Source organism: Arthrobotrys flagrans, assembly GCF_004000055.1.
Source record: "Arthrobotrys flagrans strain CBS H-5679 chromosome Unknown unitig_15, whole genome shotgun sequence".
In the NCBI taxonomy this organism is placed as follows: domain Eukaryota; kingdom Fungi; phylum Ascomycota; class Orbiliomycetes; order Orbiliales; family Orbiliaceae; genus Arthrobotrys; species Arthrobotrys flagrans.
Genome location: NW_027137545.1, coordinates 3,083,202 through 3,104,693, shown reverse-complemented (window position 1 = coordinate 3,104,693; position 21,492 = coordinate 3,083,202). Strand labels below are relative to the sequence as shown.

At 45.3% G+C, this 21,492-nt stretch overlaps 5 protein-coding genes across 5 annotated transcripts; all 5 read left to right on the top strand.

The window, feature by feature from the left end:
• On the top strand, window positions 1-496 carry DFL_000780 (uncharacterized protein; the record flags this gene model as incomplete). The annotated part of the gene is made up of 4 exons (XM_067637440.1): window positions 1-18; window positions 116-147; window positions 261-329; window positions 406-496. 4 exons carry the CDS (start codon window positions 1-3, stop codon window positions 494-496), a joined length of 210 nt encoding a protein of 69 aa, XP_067495331.1.
• Window positions 497-1,564: 1,068 nt separating this feature from the next.
• Window positions 1,565-2,564, top strand: DFL_000779 (uncharacterized protein; the record flags this gene model as incomplete). Its single annotated transcript, XM_067637428.1, has 7 exons — window positions 1,565-1,582; window positions 1,771-1,847; window positions 1,908-1,947; window positions 2,023-2,133; window positions 2,204-2,248; window positions 2,308-2,434; window positions 2,497-2,564. 7 exons carry the CDS (start codon window positions 1,565-1,567, stop codon window positions 2,562-2,564), a joined length of 486 nt encoding a protein of 161 aa, XP_067495330.1.
• Window positions 2,565-3,345: 781 nt separating this feature from the next.
• On the top strand, window positions 3,346-5,426 carry DFL_000778 (uncharacterized protein; the record flags this gene model as incomplete). Its single annotated transcript, XM_067637417.1, has 5 exons — window positions 3,346-3,450; window positions 3,517-3,613; window positions 3,671-3,780; window positions 3,845-4,427; window positions 4,528-5,426. 5 exons carry the CDS (start codon window positions 3,346-3,348, stop codon window positions 5,424-5,426), a joined length of 1,794 nt encoding a protein of 597 aa, XP_067495329.1.
• A 477-nt stretch (window positions 5,427-5,903) lies between these two features.
• On the top strand, window positions 5,904-6,954 carry DFL_000777 (uncharacterized protein; the record flags this gene model as incomplete). The annotated part of the gene is made up of 6 exons (XM_067637406.1): window positions 5,904-5,951; window positions 6,001-6,085; window positions 6,157-6,163; window positions 6,358-6,506; window positions 6,647-6,789; window positions 6,868-6,954. The coding sequence occupies 6 exons, from the start codon at window positions 5,904-5,906 to the stop codon at window positions 6,952-6,954; spliced, it is 519 nt and encodes a 172-aa protein (XP_067495328.1).
• A 1,164-nt stretch (window positions 6,955-8,118) lies between these two features.
• On the top strand, window positions 8,119-10,432 carry DFL_000776 (uncharacterized protein; the record flags this gene model as incomplete). The annotated part of the gene is made up of 9 exons (XM_067637395.1): window positions 8,119-8,280; window positions 8,385-8,517; window positions 8,596-8,697; window positions 8,766-8,788; window positions 8,847-9,565; window positions 9,628-9,643; window positions 9,701-9,818; window positions 9,878-10,027; window positions 10,089-10,432. 9 exons carry the CDS (start codon window positions 8,119-8,121, stop codon window positions 10,430-10,432), a joined length of 1,767 nt encoding a protein of 588 aa, XP_067495327.1.
• Between the last annotated feature and the right edge of the window lie 11,060 nt (window positions 10,433-21,492).

Genomic DNA, 21,492 nt, shown 5'->3' with positions numbered 1-21,492 from the left:
ATGCCTATAAGTTACATCGTAAGAACACCAAATCCTTAATTAGGCGTTTTTGAAGTCCCGTGTTTATATCGGTATAGTGGGGTTCAACGCTAACTGAACGGCGGGGTTTTTATAGATCACTGTCAAGGAGGGCGGGAACAAGGACGAGTAGGCGCCCTTTTAATGCTTCAAATCTCTGCAATAATTCATATATTTCGATTTTCTGTCGAGATCAATAGATATTTATTGGAGCCAGCATTTTCTAACCCATTCCTTTGCAGAGTCAAGCAACACGCCATCGACTCCGGTGCCAGAATCACCCACGACTATACCATCATCAACGCCTTTGCGTACGTTCCCTTACTAGGCTGTCCCGTAAATTTCATCATCTCGGACACATATCTCTAATTGATATCTATCCAACAGTGCTGAATTCCCAGACGGTGCCATTACGACTTTCGAGAACCATCCACACGTTGAGGGCGTGGAGGTGGATGGGGTGGTCACGACCCAGTAAATGAACGGGTCTTTCTTGAGTATCATTACTAAATACCTATATGGTAGCCAACTTTGGTTGTTTTGCACCACCTTCTTATGTCATTTGTCTCGTCATGTAGAATGAGGGGTTAACTTTGGAGCCTTGTCTTTTTCATGATTTATGGGTAGCACAGGTACAAATAAACCAACTACAATTGATACCCTGATAAAAAAAACAGGACATTTTGACATTTACAATTATGTTACGCGCTTCCACGATAAATGCTTTCATTACCTTATTAAGACTGAATTTAATAACTAGTCCGGTGGACTTGATTATATAGTTTGGCCTGGGTTTCCTTTTATGCCTATTCGATTAAAATACAATACGGGATATATACGGACACGCCTCGAAGACAGCCGATAATATTGTATTCGTGGGATTAGAGCGGTCAGGAACAACATCATAATGATTCTCAAAATCATGTCCCTACCGGCTGTCGTGCCTGAGTGTCGACTTCCAGGCGTGCCTCAGGCATTACTAACAATAATCACCTTGGTCGGCTAATACCAGCATACGGCATAGTTCCTAATCTGCTAGTAGGAATAGTATACTGCTGGGAATTTGAGGCCCATTTGAATTAATTCTAGCCACTCGGAGTACCCCGCCATCGTGGCCAGAAAGCTCTCTCCGGAGGCCACATTATTTCACGCCCAAACACACAAAAGCATTCCTAGCCTGAAACACTGTTAGTTAGCTAACGAGCTGGTTTGAAGAAGAGGAACAGGCTCAGCTGCCCTGCTAATGCCAGGTTGTGGTTGTGGTTGGCCAGAAATTAATTCTGCTGCCGAACTCCAGCAAGAGTAGAAAAAGGGCAAAGAACAGAAAAAAAAAAAAAAAAAAAAGTGTGCTCCACCAAAAAATTTCAAAACCTTTTAACCCAACTTTCCCTTCCAAACCCCCCCAAACCTTCTTCCTCAAATATTCCTTCCCGCCACAGGACCTCTCTCGAAAGACCAACTCCCGCTCACAGCCTTCCCATCTTCATTTCATCCTTCTTATTATTTACTCTTTCTCCGAATCTTTTTTCGCCTTCTAACTTTCAAAATGGCAGACAACGATGAGGTGAGTGAAGCCACTACCCCGCCTTTCGCTGCCACCCTAGGTACCAGCGTCCCACCTCACGAGATGCCTGGAATCCCATCGCGGACTCCACTCTCCGGGTCGCTTCCATATATTCTCGATCCACATCGTAAAGTCATATCACGTATTTGTAAAACCAGACATGGCTAACGGTGGTTATCACGGTGTAGCAACATGAGCAACACACTTTCGAGCAGAGCGGTTCCGGTGCCTCTCTCACCTACCCAATGCAATGTTCCGCATTGAGGTACGAAACCAGACTCCCTCCACCACTTGAACTCGAGTAGAAGTATTAATATCGCTGTAGGAAGAACGGTCACGTCGTCATCAAGGGTCGCCCATGCAAGGTTCGTTAGGCAAATGAACCCCACTATCAACACAGAAATGTCCATATGCTAACATGAAGATTTAACACCATCCAGATCGTTGACATGTCTACCTCCAAGACTGGAAAGCACGGTCACGCCAAGGTCCACTTGGTCGCCATTGATATCTTCACCGGCAAGAAGCTTGAAGATTTGTCCCCATCTACCGTATGTTCCCTTTCTGAAATATATATGTTTAACTTCTTTGGTGTAATCATCACTAATATCTGGATTCCAGCACAACATGGATGTCCCCAACGTCACCCGTACCGAATACCAACTCGTAAGTATATCCCATAGAACAATTTAAAAAATAGGATTAACATGTCATCTTCGCGCTAGGTCAACATTGACGACGGTTTCCTCAACCTCATGACCCAGGACGGAACCCCCAAGGACGATGTCAAGGTTCCAGATGGTGACTTGGGCAAGGAAATCGAATCCGGTTTTGAGGAAGGAAAAGACCTCAGTCAGTAACCTTCCAATACTCATCTAGCTCTCCGTACCCAATTAACCCGAATATCACCCTAGTTATCACCATCGTCGCCGCCATGGGAGAAGAACAGGCCCTTTCCTGCAAGGAAGCTCCAAGGATCTAGATGTTCAAGACCAATCGCAAATATCGTGATTTTTGGCCCTTGTCTTTGGATTCATTTTTGCATCTTTTGGGACTTTTTCCTTTTCCATCCTCAACACTTTTCTTTTCTTTTTTTTTTTTTTTTTTTTTTCAAGGGATGGGAACAAAACAATTCTTTCAATATAAGAAATCAGGTTGCCCTTTTGTATCGGTGGTCCCCTTTTCTTTTTTATGCTGTCACGATTAGGAAGACACACTCGACAAGTTCCTCTTCATCCTCAGTTCAATTCCTATCGGAACGTTCGAAAAAGGAGAACCTAAAACACTCGACATCTCGTCGGAAACGATAAAGATAAAAAAAACGACGTCCCTCGCCTACGGCTCTTATGGTTATATATTATGACATGGTATCCCACGATTACTTTTTTTCAAACCGGGGGAAAATCAAAGAAATGATGTTCAAATGAGAGGAAAAGAAGGAGAGGAAAGAGACAGCTGTTGTTCAAAAGTGGTTTCCTGCTCTTTCTTTGTAGATTTAGTATTTTTCTCTCAGAAATCCACGAAAGGATACCTTGGTTCCCCTCTCATCGTCAATTTCTCACGTAAAATTTAAAATCGTAAATCCCGAAAACATATGAAGCAGGTGAGGAAAAGGCTATCGAGCAGATTTTAAGGCTGTAATAAGATCCAACCTCCATAAGATAAAGCCAGCGAAAAAGCCCACGCTGGAGCTCTCACCTGCCCCCAAACACCCTCTAGTTAAACCTCCGCGATGAAGTTAAATTTTACATCGCCATCGCATCATGGAACGGCAGAAGGGCGAAAGATGCGGCATCGACAACTGTCGATCACGATTTTACCATCTTGCCGACGGACAGTGGACTTGCAGTAACGGTCATGTTCAAGAGGTATGTCCTTCGATTCATTTCGGCGCGATCTGGCTTTACTAATATGTTTTTTGTGGTACGGATTAGGGACGTCTTGATATCCGTGAAGATGAGGAGTACCAGCCGCGGAAGGGCGATAGGTTGGTTATTGAACGGGATGATTCGCAGGTTGTGGAGGAGAAAGGTGGGTTCTGTATCGCGTATGCGATTCTACGACGACTAATGAGGTCTATGATAATAGTCTTTACTGGGAAGAAGGGACTTTCGTTATTCCTTCAGGCTTTTCAGTTTATCCTCCGGAAACAAGTAGCATGGCTTATCGACGAGAAGAAGTTTCCGAAGGAGTTTCAGGTACTTCTTGACTATGATCCGTGATATATAGAGCTTCGAAATGCTGATACAAGCTATCTGCAAGCTCATCGTCCGTGATTTATGGACCTTACGACTCGAATCAATATACTCTGAACGTTCTTCCCGAGCCCCCTCTAGTTCAGGGTATACCTCCGCCGCCGACTCCACAGTAACTACGGGTTCCCAAGCCTACCCATCAGACCCCGAAACCTCCTCCCAACGATCCGCCACCCCTCTCTCCCGTTCCCATTCCAGAACTACCCGCTCCCGGTCTACCTCCCGCGGCCGCCACGCCTTCTCAAAGTCCAAAGAAACAGTTCCAAAACTCCTAGACACAATTTCCATCCTCTACATCGCAGCATTACTCCTCCACCTCCCATTGGAGATCATTACAATCCACAGGTGGATTATAGAACAGGATATAATATATTTTAGGGCGATAAAATGGTTACCCGTCGATATGGTGGGGAAAATGGAGGTTAAGTGGAAAAGAAAGTTTGAGCCGAAGGTCATGCCTACGGCGGAGGGGGTTAGGAAGGCGGTGTTCTTGGGGGTTAAGTATTATTTTGAACGATTTGGGGTTGTTGTTCCTAGAGTTGCAGCGGAGGGGTTGGTTGGGGGGTGGGTTTGGGGGTTTGGATGTCCTCGTGAGTACTTCACCGTTCCTTATTTCCCCTTCCCAAAACCAATTGTGAATGAAGAAATGAACGATGCTAATATACTTTTGGCTATGACGGGTGAATATAGCTGAAGTATACCCCGCGATATTTATATTGGCAGAAATGATCCAATCATCACTAATCTACCCCGCCGCAGCCCAAAACTACAGACTCCTAAACTGTCCAGATATCCAACTAATGGCACTCCTCATTATCTCCCTAAAGCTTTGTTGGGGACTCGACGACGACGACCCACAAGTTCTGAGATACATGAAGGTTGATAAGAGGGGAAGGGTATTACCACGGTTCGCTAGTAAAGAATGGGAGATTGCGAATATGGGGGTTGAATGGGAGGAGTGGAAGGGCATCTTTGAAATGGAGGAGAAAAGGATGGAGAAGAAGGAAAAGGAGAGGAATTGGCAGTTGGGAGTTGAGGAGAAGGAGATTTATGGGTGGAGTGGGGAGGAGATGGATGAGTATCTTGAGTGGTTTGAGAGGAATTGGGCCGGGGGGGTGGAGGGGAAGCCGACAGCCGGGGTGATAAGATTGTTTGAAGGGGATGAGGGTGGTAATATTGAAGAACGAGATGGGGAAGAAGAAGCACAAGACGATGATGAAGCCGAACCAAAACCCACCCCTCTCCACCAAAAACTCACAGCATTGCTAAAACTACAATCCAACCTAAAATTCAGAAAGATAATACCCCCGGGCAGGAAAAGAGGAAGAATTCTAAGACCCGGTGAGAAATACATGAGATATAAAAAATGGGAGGATGTTAGGTCGAGTAAGTTGAGGAGTCTGTATTTGGCGGCGGCGGGGAGGGTTGGGATTGGGATAGAGGGGTTTGTGTATGTGGTGCAGAAGTTGGAGCATAGATTGGGACAGGTTAGTAAGGGGAAGGAACCGAAGAGGGAGGTTAGTGATGAGGAGGGGGGGATGATGATGATCTTGGGGAGGGGGATTAGCGGGGTTGAGAGGGGTGGTTGATTTGGGAGAGGATAGCGAGGAGGAGGATTTGGAGTTGCTACTTGAGTGAGGGTTTATATCAGGTAGTCGGCCCACTCAGACCTTATATTATGCAATTTAGGAGTGTTGGGACCCATCTTGTAGAGAGGTTTTGTAGACCAAACCTATACCGTGATGTGGTCTGGCGGGACTGCGAGGCATTATATCGACTTGCTGAAGGCCATCGAGACTATCAATTCAGATATTTGAATGAATCAACCAGAGCGGTTTCCAACCTGCCCAGAAGCTAGAAGTTACAAAATATCATCCAATGGTCTCGACGGACGTCGTAGCCTCGAGGCCAAGAGAATTACAACTACAGTTATAGTCATGAATGGGGCCAAGCGCTTCGTACTTGAGACTACCCAAATGTAAAGCTCGGTCGTGGGGTTAATCTCGTACCCAGTAAGTCTCGTGGGCTAGTTAATTCATAAGTTCTATCTGGGGTGAATGTGAAAAATGCGTTGTGATGTTGTGTTTGATGTTTGTCGTTTGGGTGCCAAGACAGTAGGGCTTGGGGCACGGTTTGCCCTTTTTCGTTGTTTGTACAAGCCAGAGACACCCAATTAGCGTTTGTGCGGTAGAAGCCCTTTCTCATCGACATCAATCATCATCGACAACATCCCCAAACACCGCCACAAGTAAGTAGAGCCCTGCACACGCTCGATATCCGTTAAATCATTGCTTTACTGACCTCTATATTGCTATGTAGTGCAAATGTAAGTTTCTCGTCGCCGTTTTTCCCCTCCGGACTTTTCCGATGGAATTTTTTTTTTTTGGAGAATACCGACCATGAGATGGAAAGGAGGAGATTGAGGAGCTGGATGGATGGAACCGACACATTTGAGGAGGGATTCGAATCACAGGATGGGAGAGCATATGGGCTAATAATCGGCCTTCTTCGATAATACAGCTTCGTCAAGACCCTCACGGGTAAGACGATCACCCTCGAGGTGGAATCGTCGGATACCATCGACAACGTTAAGGCCAAGATCCAGGATAAGGAAGGAATCCCACCAGATCAACAGCGATTGATCTTTGCCGGAAAGCAGCTTGAGGATGGTACGCTATATAATTCACTTCCAAAAAAGAAACACTACCCCCCGGGAACCTCTACTCCGACAAAGCGAGCTATTGAAGGATGGAGGTTCAGAGGGGATATTGTAGAGGCTGGGAATGGGAGACTGATTTGATATGCGTAGGACGTACTCTATCCGACTACAACATCCAGAAGGAATCCACCCTTCACCTTGTGCTCCGCCTTCGTGGTGGTATCATTGAACCATCTCTCAAGGCCCTCGCTTCCAAGTACAACTGCGAGAAGATGATCTGCCGCAAGTGCTACGTACGTTCTTCTCACCATTACCAAAAAAAAAAGCCCATCTCGGAGGCTCTGTGGAACTAACAGATTACAAACCTGCAGGCCCGACTACCGCCACGTGCCACCAACTGCAGAAAGAAGAAGTGCGGTCACACAAACCAGCTCAGGCCAAAGAAGAAGATTAAATAGTGGTTGCGCGCGAAGGAAGGCGGGGATGCCATTATTTTGCTTTTCCTTGTACTGCTATGCTGATATGATAATCTTTTTTATTACTACTTCTCTTACACATTCCGACGGTGTTATGTACAGTCTATGATACACTTTCTCTTCCTCTTTCCTTGTCTCTGTGCATCATCAGCGGCATTCATACAATGGATTGAGGGGACAGCTACTTTTTTTTTTTTTAACCATGTTGTTCCTGGAAGGCGAATTAATAATGTTTTTTCATCGATGGTTCATGTTATGTGGATTAATCGTGGAATAACAAATGGAATCAAAAAAAAAACCCCCCTGACATCGTCAGTTCGTAGAGGCCGGTATACGAGGCCAACCCCGACAATATACCTATCACTGCAGCACTTAAGAAGAACCAATAGATAAGATATCTGAATAAGTAACAGCTAGTCTAGCCACTATCTACTGCAGTTGTAGCACGGCATACTGCTGTATACAAAGACTACTTGGGGCCAGCATGCTAAGTATTTCTAGCGTTCGCTGACATCAAAATTCCATCATGCTAACGTGGTGTTGTTGCAGAAGCTTGGCCCGCGGGTGTCCGCGACCCAGCGCGGCACTGGCTTCCCGGCTCAGTATTAATAAGTGCAGATAAAAAATAACCTCCTGAATAACCACCGCCGTTTTGTAAAAAACCAACCATCATAGATTATAGCTATCGTGAGAGACTATCCAAAGCACTTGACCCTTAAACCCATACTTAGTTGGCTTGGCTAGGGTCCGAACCGGCAGGGGTCGTTGTCAGCTGTACCGTTTCGCCTGCAGGTTCCATTATTTCCTCTTGTCGGCATAATAACGCCCTGTGATCTCATCCACACTTCCCACAGACACACTTCTCGACAAATCTTCGAAGCTACCAAAGCAGAGCTATCAGCTGCTTTTTTTTATTATTATTTTTGTATTGTTCGCTTCTAATCCTCTTCTACTAAGACATATACAGGGTCCTCTAGTTCTATTCGTCTTCCCCGCAATTTTCAATGTAATGTGGTCGTGGTCGTAGAACCTTACATCCCACCGTCCCCTATTCTACATTCTTCTGCTTCGCTCGCTTTTACCCTTTCACCGACTTCAATCCCGAATTACCGTCCCGGGAAGTCCTTGGAAAGGACACCAGCGACCATGCCGTTGACAGCACCCATGAGCTTCAAGGCGGCCCGATACGTTGCTTTAGCGGCTTGTACCGCCGTGGCATTAGCATGCGGTACCAACTATGTTTACTCGGCCTACGCACCACAGTTGGCTCGGGAATTGCATTTGTCGACAACGGAGAGCAACATCATCGTACGTCAAATACCATATCTAGGGACCGGAAGTTTGGAGAAATTTTTAGAAAAAATGGTGGGAAAGCAAGGGAGAACTGACATTTTTGTTGGCGAAATTTCTAGGGTACTGCAGGGAACTTTGGAATGTATCTGTCCGGAATCCCTGCCGGCATGCTGGTTGACAGAAAGGGTCCACGGTTGGCAATATTGATTGGTGCTTTCTCGTTGTTTGCCGGGTATTATCCTATATACAGAGGTCTGTAGACAATTGGAGTTTTTCGAGAATTTGTGGTCATAAAAGGATGTGGGCTAATTTGTGGTGGTGGTTTGGTAGTGTTTGATGCTTCGGTGAATATTGGGGTCGGATGGTTGGCGATATTCTCGGCGTTCACGGGTATTGGGAGCTGCTTTGCTTTTAGCGCTTCCATCAAAGTTGGTATGGATTGAATCCGATACCCACGATTGAAGGCTATAGAGAAGTGGATGCTAACATAGGATTTCCAGCTGCATTGAACTTCCCCAAGAGTGTAAGAGCTTGTGTTTTGAGATCCGGATTCGATTTCGATGCTAATATCTGTATTGAAGAGGGGTACGGCGACGGCATTACCACTTGCAGCCTTCGGCCTGAGTGCCTTCTTCTTCTCGACATTGGCATCATGGCTATTCCCTGGAAACACGTCTGACTTCCTTCTCGTCCTCTCCACCGCCACGGCTTCAATTGTATTCGCTGCTTTCTTTTTTATACGAGTGGTACCTAGGCCAGGCGCATACTCCGCCCTCGCAACCAATGAGCCAGAGATTTCAACCAACCGACTGCGTCGCACCAAGTCGCGGGATAGCCACGCTAGTTTCGATATTGAGCCAGGTATGGAAGCCTCCAACGTCCACTTTCAAGTACCAGTGGACGACGAGACAGAAGAGGAGGGCATAGGCAGTGGGGCCATTTCCCCCATACCGCCACACCTAAACCCTACCTTAACAATAACTGCTGCAACCCCTACCCCTAACCCATCCAGTCCCAATACACCGGGAGCCGCGACCCCCGCGGCTGCCACGACACCGGCAGCTATCGACGATGAACGGACGTCGTTCCTGTCAACGTCGTCTGATTCATCATCGTACGGCACCAAGGACGGCGTTGTTCGAAGAAGTCTTGATGAGCCACCAGTCGATTCGAGAAGAGCGTCCGTTGATGGTCTGCAACATCTAGATATTCGAGGTTGGGCATTAGCGCGGCAGCCGGAGTTTTGGAGACTTTTCTTGATGTTGGGGGTTTTGACGGGTATTGGGCTGATGACTATAAAGTAAGTTGGGTTGTATCCTGTTGGGTGTAGTTGAAACCAGAGCTGATGGTATTTGATAATAGTAACATTGGACATTCGGTAAGGCATTGCTTGGTCCGCACCAAATGGCGTAGATATTAACAGTAGCATGATTAGGTAAAAGCACTGTGGTACGCTTTCGACCCGAAGAAGGATCCCAAGGAGGTGGAACGCTTCCAGGGTGTCCACGTATCGATTCTCTCACTCTGTAGCTTCTCTGGCCGGCTAATAAGCGGTAAGTATCTTTTGATTCGAAAATAATTCCCCAAGATATGCTCACGTGAGGAAACATAGGAACTGTATCCGATGTCCTCAAGAAGAAATTTGAGTACTCTCGTGTCTGGCTAGTTTTCGCCTCTAGCAGCGTCTTCTTACTCGGACAAATTGCCGGAATGGCGGTCAGCAACCCTCATAGCCTATGGCTCGTTTCCGGACTGAATGGCTGTAAGTCTTTTCCCCTATAACACGTGCAGCAAACGCCGCCCCATACTTATAACTTCAACAGTCGGCTACGGCCTCGTATTCGGTGTCTTCCCCACCATCGTCTCAGAAGCATTCGGTCTCCATGGACTTTCACAAAATTGGGGCACTATGACCCTTGGACCCGTCATCTTTGGCAACATCACAAATCTATTCTTTGGTAGGATTTATGATGGTCATTCACAACAGATGGAGCAAGGGCGATATGAGTGTTTGGAGGGGATTGGGTGTTACCGATCCGCGTATGCGTTGACCGCCTTTGCGAGTTTGGCAGTCATGGGAACTGCTTTGTGGGATATCTTCTTACATCGAAGAGATAATGCGGGGAAGAGGAAGGTTATGACGGCGACAGGGGCGTTTGTGCATTAACCTCCTTGGTCGCGCAGTATTTCCTGGTGCGAGATTGGTATGTGGTACCGTGAAGTGGTGGGTACCTATGTGGACGAGAAGGGTGTATAGTATAGATATATCATCGAATGGCGAATGTTGGTATGAATTGGGATATAGAGGGAAGTTTTAAAGGATACTGGCGTTTGTTGTACGTTCGCTCTTTTTTGAGAGTATATATTTTAATCATGGTAAGTGTGGTGATTCGTATTCAAGCATAACTTGTAGCATTATTGATTTATCACATTATGAGAGTAGATTGGCATTCAAATATTTTACTTACCAAAATATTATCCTTCGGGGGGAAGCAAAAGTCATTTTAAAGCATATCGAAACTCATAGAAATGCAGCAGCGAAGCAGGGACGAATACCTACTTTGTAGCTAGACTAACCAAACTCGAAATATAACCCACATCCACACCTCTCACCCATAACCTCAAAAAATAGAGCTTGTAGTGTAATGGACACTTTGCCTTCACAGGGTTTTTCGAACTATCTTTGTACTCTACCCCAAAAGGGGGGGGTACAAAGGGAAGCGGGCCTTTCCCTGTAAAATCCATAGGCTGCAGAAAGTAAAACAAGTATACCGAAGGCTGTAAAAGAATAACATACCTTCTTAACTTCCACGAAGGGGATCTTGGTTCGAATCCAAGCTTGCTCATTTATCAAACTTCTTTTTTGGGCCTTTTTGATTTTTAAGCTACTGGGTTGGTTTTTAGAGGTAATTCGTAATACGTCATTAATTGGTAAGGAAGGAAGAGGAAGGGGGTTTTCCGGGAGGGTTAATGGCTTTTGGATCCTTCACGTAGATTGGAGGCGTTTTGATGCTATACGGTGTTGTATTTTTGGTGTTGAGGGTGCTGGAAGGTTCGATGCCGTTTCGGCAGTTAGATGTACCTGGGTATCTAGATTAGTGAGGGGTTTTGTCCTGGTTAGGATGGTATTTTTGTTTACAAATGGGGATGTATGTAATACTGGTTGTTATTGAGATAATATCGGCTTTGATATATACCTATGAGGCGACGTGGTGTCGTAATGCTGCAGATGAAGTCATATTTGGCGTTTACTACGAAGGCTTTAAGGTTGTCTCTAAGAAACAGGTCTATCATTATAATGTATTAATGTGATCGTTTTAATGTTTTGTTAGTGTTAGTACTTTTCTATGAGTATAATTGCAGCTAGTACGGTCGATATATCGATGTTGATGTTGCATGTTGATTGCACGCACAAGATCAAGATCATATAAGTATTGAGTATATATGATAACTAAATCTAGTTCTATACTTCCTGACTCTTCCAGTATGGAGAGTATTTCGAGTCTGTAGTTTTGTCTCAACGAAGATATATACTCAAAGTATATATATTCAACTTAAACACTATTTGCGCGCGCGCATATGTCGTGAACCACACTCGGGTACTTGGGCCTGCTATCACACGGTGCACTGCCAACTATTAAAAATCAGGGGACTCGGGTGATGGTTACGATACATTAATAATGTCACTTTACTTTACTAACATTGGAGCAGAGCTACTAATCCCATTTTAATCGCTGCTTAGTTTGTAATCGTAGGGATTATATCTATAGAAATACTACGAACCCAGATCTAGTCATGAGTTCTACCTACTAGGTTTCTCTCTCATAAAACTTAAGTTACTGGTACTACTTGCGCGCGTATAGTAGACCCATCGAACAGGGCAGGCATAGAGTCTAAGATCAATGCTTCCAAGGGGATTCGATATCAATTTTATGTATACGTAACATTTCAGTACCCGTCTTGATCCCAGACAAAAGTAACATTATATATAGACGTCAGTAATTACCGAAACAGGTAAGGAATGTTGCGCTTTCACTCATAATGATTTCATTCTGTCGACATGACCATTGTCCTAGTATGCTTTGAAAACTAGCTTCCTTCTAACTCCGATGACATGAAATCAAACCAAATATTGATATATCCCGTTGGTTAGCAGATTTCTAATCAACAGAAGAGCTCGAGCGCTCTATATCACATCAACCGAACATGATATGATCCAGCAACAGAACTTCAAACGACCGAGTCTAGACCCAAGGAGCCTCACTGGGGCCACATCGAAGCCACATTCGCTTGATGTGCACATAAGAGCTCCTTTGATCGACGTTTCCTTTGACTATAAGCGCCACCGCGCACTAACTACACTAAAGCAAAACCATCTCTCTCTCCAACAAACTCCAATTTCATCCCGAAATAGGTCATGCGAACAACGGCAACTATAATCGAATGAATCCAAATATCTCCGTCTCCAGATTCATTAAAGCCTGGATTGACACCCCGTACCCACTTTCGCAATTCGAACCTTATGTAAGGCGGACATCCGAATCGAAGAATTGCCCCACTCATCTACCCGATCCGACCATGATCATACGATTACGATCGGCCCTATTCCCAAATTGTTGGAGTATACCTTCACCCAACAAGGTACGAAAATAAGGTCCGCCAATACCCTTATCGTGCATAGTGGCAGGGAATAGATGAAACAAAGACGTCTATGATACACGTCTCCGCGGCGCTCGTTACCTTTTCTCTTGACTATGGTGGCTTTCTAATATAGAGGCTCTCTTATCTAACTTGATTTCCGGCGATCTAACTAACTAGTTCTGGTCACCGATAATAAATTTATGTTATTCAATAACTTGATTAGGTAAAAATACCCCGTAGGTCGTTTGAGAGGTTTTTTAGTTAGTTAATGCACTAGTGACTGTTAACATTAAGCCTACCATACTATCGATTATCACGAGGGCTATCTTAACTTCTGTCTCCGGTTCCCGCTGGGGGGCGAGGTTATGGATATACATGAATAAGCAGATTTTGTATCCCGTGTGCATGAAAGTGGGTTCTTGGGATGATTGGAACAGGGATGTTGCTGGTTGTGTTACCAGCGCTTTACCTTTGTAGATCTATAGACGGTTTAGAGCATCTATAATTTAGAAAGGCCGGAAATAGACGCATGTTTGGTATGTACATACTACGCACATTTTGAAGTGATGAAGTTATGCTTGTTGGGGGAGGGCCACGGACCGTCGGATTATCTTTCTAGGGTTCGGGCTAGGATATGTCTTCCTCGTCGGATCGGTCCATTCCCTCGGAGAGATTATTGTGGTTTTTCGACGGTATTTCCTCATGAAAAGTGGCCAGAGGGTGGTACGGAATCCCTCCACTAACTAAATCTTAGAATCAATCGGCTTTAGCTTTAAATTCTCTAGTTCAGTTGTTAAGATTAAGACCACTCCGAGGCGTTGTGTAACTCAAGCGGCATTAGATCAAACCGCTTATGGTAGCAAATGTTGGAGATCATAAAACTCGCCACAGGAAAATCACTATTATAATATTGTATTTTATACATTTTATCGACACGAAACCCTCCTTCGGTTCCTTGCCCCTGTGAACGACGGGACTCGCTAATGCAAAATGCAAAAAGTTATATGTAATGTATAGTTATGCGAATATGCACATGTGCAATATTTTTTATCATTTATGTTTACTTTCTCTCCCCCAACGTTTTTTTCTTCTATTTTGTTAGTGGGATTTATTTATGTGGGAAAGTCGAAGCCGTACTGGATTCCTCGTTGTCGCGGGGTCTTTATGCCGAATTTTTTGGTGAGGACAAGGGGGTTGGTGGCTGGAGTGCCTCAGATCTGAGGCCAGGGCCTGGATGTAGGTTCCAAACTGCAACAGGCATTTTGTGTTGTGGAAGGTTGTTAGTGAGACCTGAGGCGGCGGCTCATGTTTCAATTTGTGACCGAGGAGTGGCGCCGGTAACGTGTTTTGGTGTGAAGCCTAAACTCTGGAAACTTCATTCAGAGATGTCACCAGTTTGTAGGTAGTGTGAGCAAAGGGATTGAAGAATTTGGTTTTCTGGCTGTCCCGCTGCAGCGCTGCAATATCGCGGGTTGAACAAGAGCTCACCTCTTCATTCTATAAGCGCCTAGGCTGGGGGCACAGAAATTATGTAATTTTGGGGACGGAATATGGTACGATTCGATAGGTCGGATATAAGAGATCGTCATTGGAGATCCAAGAGATCGCAAAAATAAAAGCGTTGATAATGCTTTGATTATAATATTTCCTCAAGTCTAGAGAGCTCTGGGGATTTTGATATCAGAATACAAACTACGTACGCTCCTCTCACGATACCGGGCGAGATTAAACCGGCTCTAGCGTATAAGAGTTGAGTTGAAGATGAAAAAAATGCACGGCCCCAAGGTGCTTAGGATACAGGGTGTCCAATCAAGAATTAATACATTCTAGAATAGGTTGAACACCGAGCATGAACATACGAGTCCTCAAGTTAGACCTTCATTACATACTTCTGAAGCAATAGTTGTGGGATTTATTTGTTACATCGAGGCAGTATCGATATGATACCTTCTACAATCGGATGTTGCAAATGTAATCCTAGAGCCCTATGACGTTCCCATGGACTTAGATATCTTCGTTTTTTTATTGAGCCCGATACGTAAACATCAGAGCTCCATTGATGTTCTAGAACTAGAAACAGTCCGAATAATTTCCAGAATCAGTTCCGCAACCTGCCCAAGCATTCGAACTATTTCATGCTGAATAAGGCAGCTCTACATCGGTGACATAGCCTAGCTACGTGGCTCTGTTCTTGGCTACCGGGGAGGGGGGTCGAAATTTCGAAACCTGGGGGGTGGGGGGCGGAGAAAGTGGTGTCCCCGCCCACGGCTTCAAAGTGTCCCCCGGTGGATGGTGTTTAAACTACAAGGAATAATATCCCATGATTTTATGCTAACAAAGCGGAGAGATCCGTCGCAAATATCTCAAATTGATGGGTAGGCATGATGCAGGAGCACCGCTGGTGGGGCGACTATCATATCAGAACCATAGACTTAAGCCCATGTTTCCGAAAAGACAAATCTGCCTTGGAAGGGTGTATTGTGTAAGATATCTTCCCGCACCAACGTAAGGCACCGATTGTAGACGTGTCTTTGAATATCTCCGGTGACGAGAGCTCTGCAGGAAGGAAGGATTTTTCCAGGTTTTGGTCACCACATATTACCGTGGTTTGGAATGTTTTTTAATCGCAAATAGGTATTCCGCGAGGGATGAAGGTTTCAGCAAGATAGGTTATGCCAAAGCTTCTCTCCTTGGGTGCTACAATCTATGCACGAACGGTAGACGGCTATCTCTGTCAGACCCATATTTTACAAGTAGGTAAGACAGCGTGAGGCGGTTAGATTCTCTAGTGCCGTAACTTGGAAATATTATACCTGGTTCATCGCCTTGCAAGGAAGTTGGGATCAAAGAAGGTGTTTTATACCTCACAATTTTCTTTGTAATAAATTAAATCTTATAGGACGGGATCCGTGACTGCCGAATATAGATTACGATTAAGGATTGTAAGAAAATTCGCCTCGTCCTGCACAATCTTGCAGCAGATATAAACGGCCGTTACAGGTATACAAGGGCAGCCGGTTGACTGACTCGGTAGCTAGCCACTTCACCCACCAAAAGAAATCCCAACCTCTACATCAAACCTAGCCAAAACACTCACATCTCGCAAATGGAGTTGCCTGATTAGATCTTCTCGCAACTGATTTTGCGATAGAGTTTTGAGAGCGCTGCGAAGTTGTTCTAGAATAACCACGTGTAAAAGCCCTAGAAGCCACGAGGGATGTGGAAAACCCGGTTGATGGGATCCGCGGGCTAGGGCAAACCCCGAAATTAAAGGCGTTTTTTCCTTCCTCTCCTGACTAGGCCGAATTTCTAGAAATGATTAAGAAGACTGCGTTACGTTTTGAAGCTTGAGCACAGGAACGCTCAGATAATTTCGATTATGAATTTTTTGTCATGCCTAAATTTGGTCTGCCTCATGCTCAATCATATCCGAGGCCTAAAGGGTTCAGCGAACCTTTAGACACCTAGGGATTTGTCTGTTGCAACATTTCAATCTACACAGTACCTGGCCCCCTGCGCTCTTCATGAAGATCCACATTTAATTTCGCTGCAGTTCTATATTCGGTCTAGTATCGATATGGATAAATTTCCTTCGTCCGGATGGTGACGATAATGATGCCCCTCGCTCACAGGTATGCGAAAAGTTAAGTATCCGCCAATCTCGTGCCTCAAACGATATTAAACGATTCAAAGACCTGGCTAACCCTAGTTGCCGAAGGGTCGATGATGAAACACCAGGTTTAGGCCCAAAAATAACACACCATCTGACGTTTTGACCTTCTCTTTCGCATATCTCCCTGTTTCCTCATTCGAGTATCTCATCATAATGATGAATGGGAAAAACTCATCGTGAGAATTGATTAATTTCCTCTTCGAATTTTATGGTTAAAAATGGTAGGAACATTAGAATTAGTGACTGCTCATCGGAACACCTCTGCTTAAACTTCTGCGGCGTGATCGTGGTGCAGAAGCAAGATAATCATAAGAAGGACAGCCCAAAGGAGGTCTGAGCGTCTGGGGAAACTATTACCCGCCCGTGGGAAACCGATCATTGTTGTCGGCAAGATTTTATTCGGTACATGGTCGGATTAGGGCTGATTATCACGTTTTTTCCAGTCGCCTCTTGTTGCCCTCGCGTGCGTGTGTGGCCTGCAAATTTACTGTGCGTGTTCCTTCGTTCATGCACATCTTGCGCACAGCCATATCGGGGTTCCGGATAGTGGATATCTCTTTGTTGATAAAAACATGTGGTCCCACAACCCTTTAATCCCATCCCGATTCCGAAGCCCTCCTTTTGTGAATTCTTGTTGGCCCGAGGAGTTAATCTACATCGATCAGTCGGAGGAAGGATGATGCCGGTCGAATTCGTTCTTGATGAAGCAGAAAAACTCGGAACGGAGCCTGTTCACAGGCCGGATGCGGGTCGGAATTCTCCTTCCCAGTTTCCTTCCCGGCCCTATGAATCATCACATCACCAACTCTTTGAGGTAACTTTTGAAGAATGGAGAGAGGATTTTTGGGGGATCGTCGCTGCAAGGGAGCCATCTACCTGCACAGGAGAGCAGATAGTCTCTTGCCCTTGGCGAGTTAAGATTTGCGATCGTGAGCAGCTCAGCAATGGACCCCTGGCAATAGAATGTTCTGTCAGGCTTCTATCACCTATCTGTTCAGCCTGCAGTTTTGGCCTTGCAGAAGCAAAGACAGAGTTTTTCTTTCGTTTGGGCCCCTGCAAGCAAGGGTTGAGCCAAAGTTCGGCCAATAGCGAGCTTTCCCTTGCTGAAAAAAATCTCCCCTATCTGATACGGGGAAAGGAACAGGGGTCTGTCCGAGACGTGATACCTAGCCTCACCGGAAGGCAGCCCCAGGGAACCAATTGAGTCTGCTTTGATGCTCCCCCCTCGAGACATTTGTGAACAAATGAATCTCCAAAACGTGGAGCAAGACGGCTATCACCCGAAGACTATTCGTCTACGAGATTGGCAGATGCATAAAAATAAAAATTTCTACAATGGCCTCATGGTCACGCGGAAAGGCAGCTGCCAACGTTTCGAACCTGTCAAAATGCACGGTTGTTTATTTAGCTTCGATTGACTTTTCCGGAGCTCTAGAGCACATTAACCAAAACTGATTCCTACCGGAAGTTTAGGCGCTCCGATGGACTTGTTTTTTTTTTTCTTTCTCTTCCATCATGAGGGTAGTTGACAGATCGAGTAGCTTGAACCCAACCCTCAACTGTCTGCCGCAAGATTGCAGATTGACGAGAGGTGTAAATCATCGGTAGCTGGTAAAACTGGGGAAAGTGCAAATTTTTTTCAACAAACCTGCATGCTGCAGCTGTTTGACCAATTGGTATCATTGTCATGATGTGGATGCTGTGTTCAAAAGCAAAAATTAAAATCTGACAGCGAAGAGAGCAAGAAAACCGACCGCCGCATCGCAAATTAAACCCGTCGATGGTCATTCGTTCCATTTTCTCGCGGCTAAAAGGTGCCTATCAGTCAAAAATCCCTGGCTCGCCGGGGAAAGGCTGTAACTGATAATACATACAGTTTCTTGCGGGCTGAAGGACACCCAAAGGTATCGAAGCTTTATGCTGTATAATGCGTATGCCGTCAGCGCAGTGATCATCTAGAGTTTTAAAACGTCTATGATGCTCGTATCAAAACTGATCGCTGGGAAGATGCATTGACAACGTCATGTAGACAAGATAACCCAAAGCTTGCAAAGCTCTCGGCCTCATGCGAATGCAAAGTAACCGGAGAAGCCCTTTTTTTTGTCTCTCGCTCTTTTGGGTTCCGAAGTATCGATGAGGAGCTATAGAAGACAAGCACTAGGTCCCACATCTTACATAACAGGAGTTATAGCTGCCATGGCGGGTCCGAAGTGTGATATCGATCCCACCCAACCAGCAAGCGTTCTCAACCCAATTACTCATTCGAAGCAGTGGTTTGTTGAATCGATATCAAATGGGTCTCGAATAGCGTGGCCGCCTTCCCTCTTCGCTTGTTCCTACTCTTATCAAGAATCATGCAGCCATGCGATACGACAATCGATCACGCCGTTCTTTTTTCCAGGGGGTGGAAGAATCCGGCGTAGTTTATGCGAAGGGCCCGAGTAAAGTGAGGGAAGGCTTACCTTACCTCCCATCGAACGTTGGGAGGTATTTGCCCTTGGTATACGCATATGCTACATGCCGCATATCAGCTATCGAAGCACATTCGGGGCGTCGGTATTGCCTTCTTCGCGACGATACGCTGCAGCCCCAATCTACACGACGCCCCCCCTGTGGTGAGAAATTGCGCAACTGTAGCTTGATGGCCTTCGCTCGGATATGCCCCCTTGAGAAAGAAAACAAAAAAGAGACAGGTGATGGCAGAGCTAAAGGGTAACCAAGCAGGAGCCTGATGCGTTGTCCATGACATATGCCTCTTCGCATCCCTATGGGGAACTTGTAAGCCGAAAACAGGAAGCGAGGATTCTATTTTTAACGCTCTCGACCGTTAGATATGGGCTATTACTAGTAAAGATGCTGAAACCTCTTCCCAGTAACCATTGTGGCAGCATTTGTGGTATACGGCCAGTATACTGCACAGTACATTTCATATGCTTGGGAAGAATCCTATGTTTCGAAGGGACTCTAAAATTTCCATTCCGGGTAGCTCGAGAGTCAAGATGGTTAGAGCACGCTGGATCGAGGAGGAATGGACATGGATAATGTTCTTTCTGATTGAGGAGGTCAACCTGCAATCTGAATCAAATCGATAGAACTTTTAAGGAAATTTCTTTGACTGATTTGAGGAACGGGGGAGGGAAAGAAACAGGACGGTGCACCTCAGGGCAAAACATGCCTAGGCGTCTGTATGTAGATATGCTTCGAAGCACCTACCAACTTCCCGAGATGCGATAGAAGGTATTCGGACGCTGGAAATCCAGCTCATTGTCTCAACCGGATTCCGCAGATGCGAAAGAAGATGGCAGCTGCACGCCCGGCATAATGATAAAGCCATCATATCGTGAGAAGATATGAGATTGTTTTCCAGCAGATGTAGGTTACTCCTGTCGAGAGAGCAGCCCCAGCTAGCCATTTCCCGAATCCGCTTGCCCAATGCAATGACCAAGGAAAATAACGGGCGTCTCGCTTGGAAGCGAGCCTAATTACATGTGGCCTGATTATGGAGGACTGGGAAGATAGATCTGAAGTTCAGATGACAGTTCGCGTTCGATTTCTGAAACTCACGCTCGAACCCGAATGTTGTTGCGGTTGTACGCCCCTGCGCGGCATAGAAGAGCGCCCTAACCTCAATACTAGATTCTTGGTGGAGGAGTTCTGGCTCCCTTACACCAACTAAAATGTGATTCATGATACATCTTGCCGAGTTAACTACCTAGTTACTCGTTACCTAGCACTCAAAATGGTCGGTATTGGTATTGGAAATTAAGGTTGGAGGCACCGATATCGCCAAGAAGGTAGGGCTAGTATGTCCGACAGTGAAATTGCTACGGGGGTTAGATAGACGAAGGTATTTGCAGCATTATCGCCGCACTAACAGTCCAGTCTATCGGTTGCATTTTGGCATAATGCTTTCTGAATCTCAGACTTGAAGGTTGGATATGCAAATCGTGTCTTTTACTTGCAGTATAATCGAGCTCTAACTAGCGCTTTGTGCGCACAATAATATTCAAACACGAGAAGTCCGTGCCACAGGGAATGAGCATGCGGATTCGTATCATTGGAATCGAGGATGATCTTCCTTGTTCTAGATCCGAAGCATGTAGTTTGTAAAATTCGAAGCTCCTCAAACATAACAACAAGCTATGCAATTAATGAGCGTCTACTGGATCGATATGTTTGTGTATGTGCAATATGCAATTCCTTCAGCCCCGAGGCGAAGGGAAGGAAAAATGCAATTTAAATCATTAGGTTCTAGAGGCACAGTATGTACAGGTTTCTGAAGGGGTCCGGAGTGGTCAGATCTGATATCAGCGGGTATAATCGATACCTGCAAGTCATCTCGATTAGGACGTGCAAGCGTTTTTGCTCCCTTTCTTTTCTGGTACGGATCTAAAGCTAGCCAGCCGAATCGCGCTTTCTTAAAGGTTGCGTTTCTGTGTGGCATGAACTTTCACTGCGGGTCATGCATAGCTTATAATCATGGTCTATGTATGTACGTTTACGAGTCTTATCCTAAGAGGGTATGAAAATGCGGTTTCTTGTAAGCGCAAAAAAGGAAGTACACGGAGCAGCGCTTGTCAAACTTTCGGACTTTAAACTTGCTGTTAACATGTTAACAACCATGAAAAAGTTATGTTATTACATATATGTTATCTATTTCGCCACAGCATAATCCATGATTTTTATAATGTTTCTGATAGTTTGATCGCACAATAATGCGGAAAAACGAAATAATGGAAGTAACACGTTGGAGAGGACTTCTGGGAAGTTGGACGATATAGAACGAAGAACTTCCATGCATTCGTCGAGCTCTACGTACATGATTTCGAGGGTAGCATTGCATCGGACCCAATTGCAAGGAGACATTTTCGTTTCTCATTTGGCCCTGGTGCTACCATGGTATCCCTGAAGTC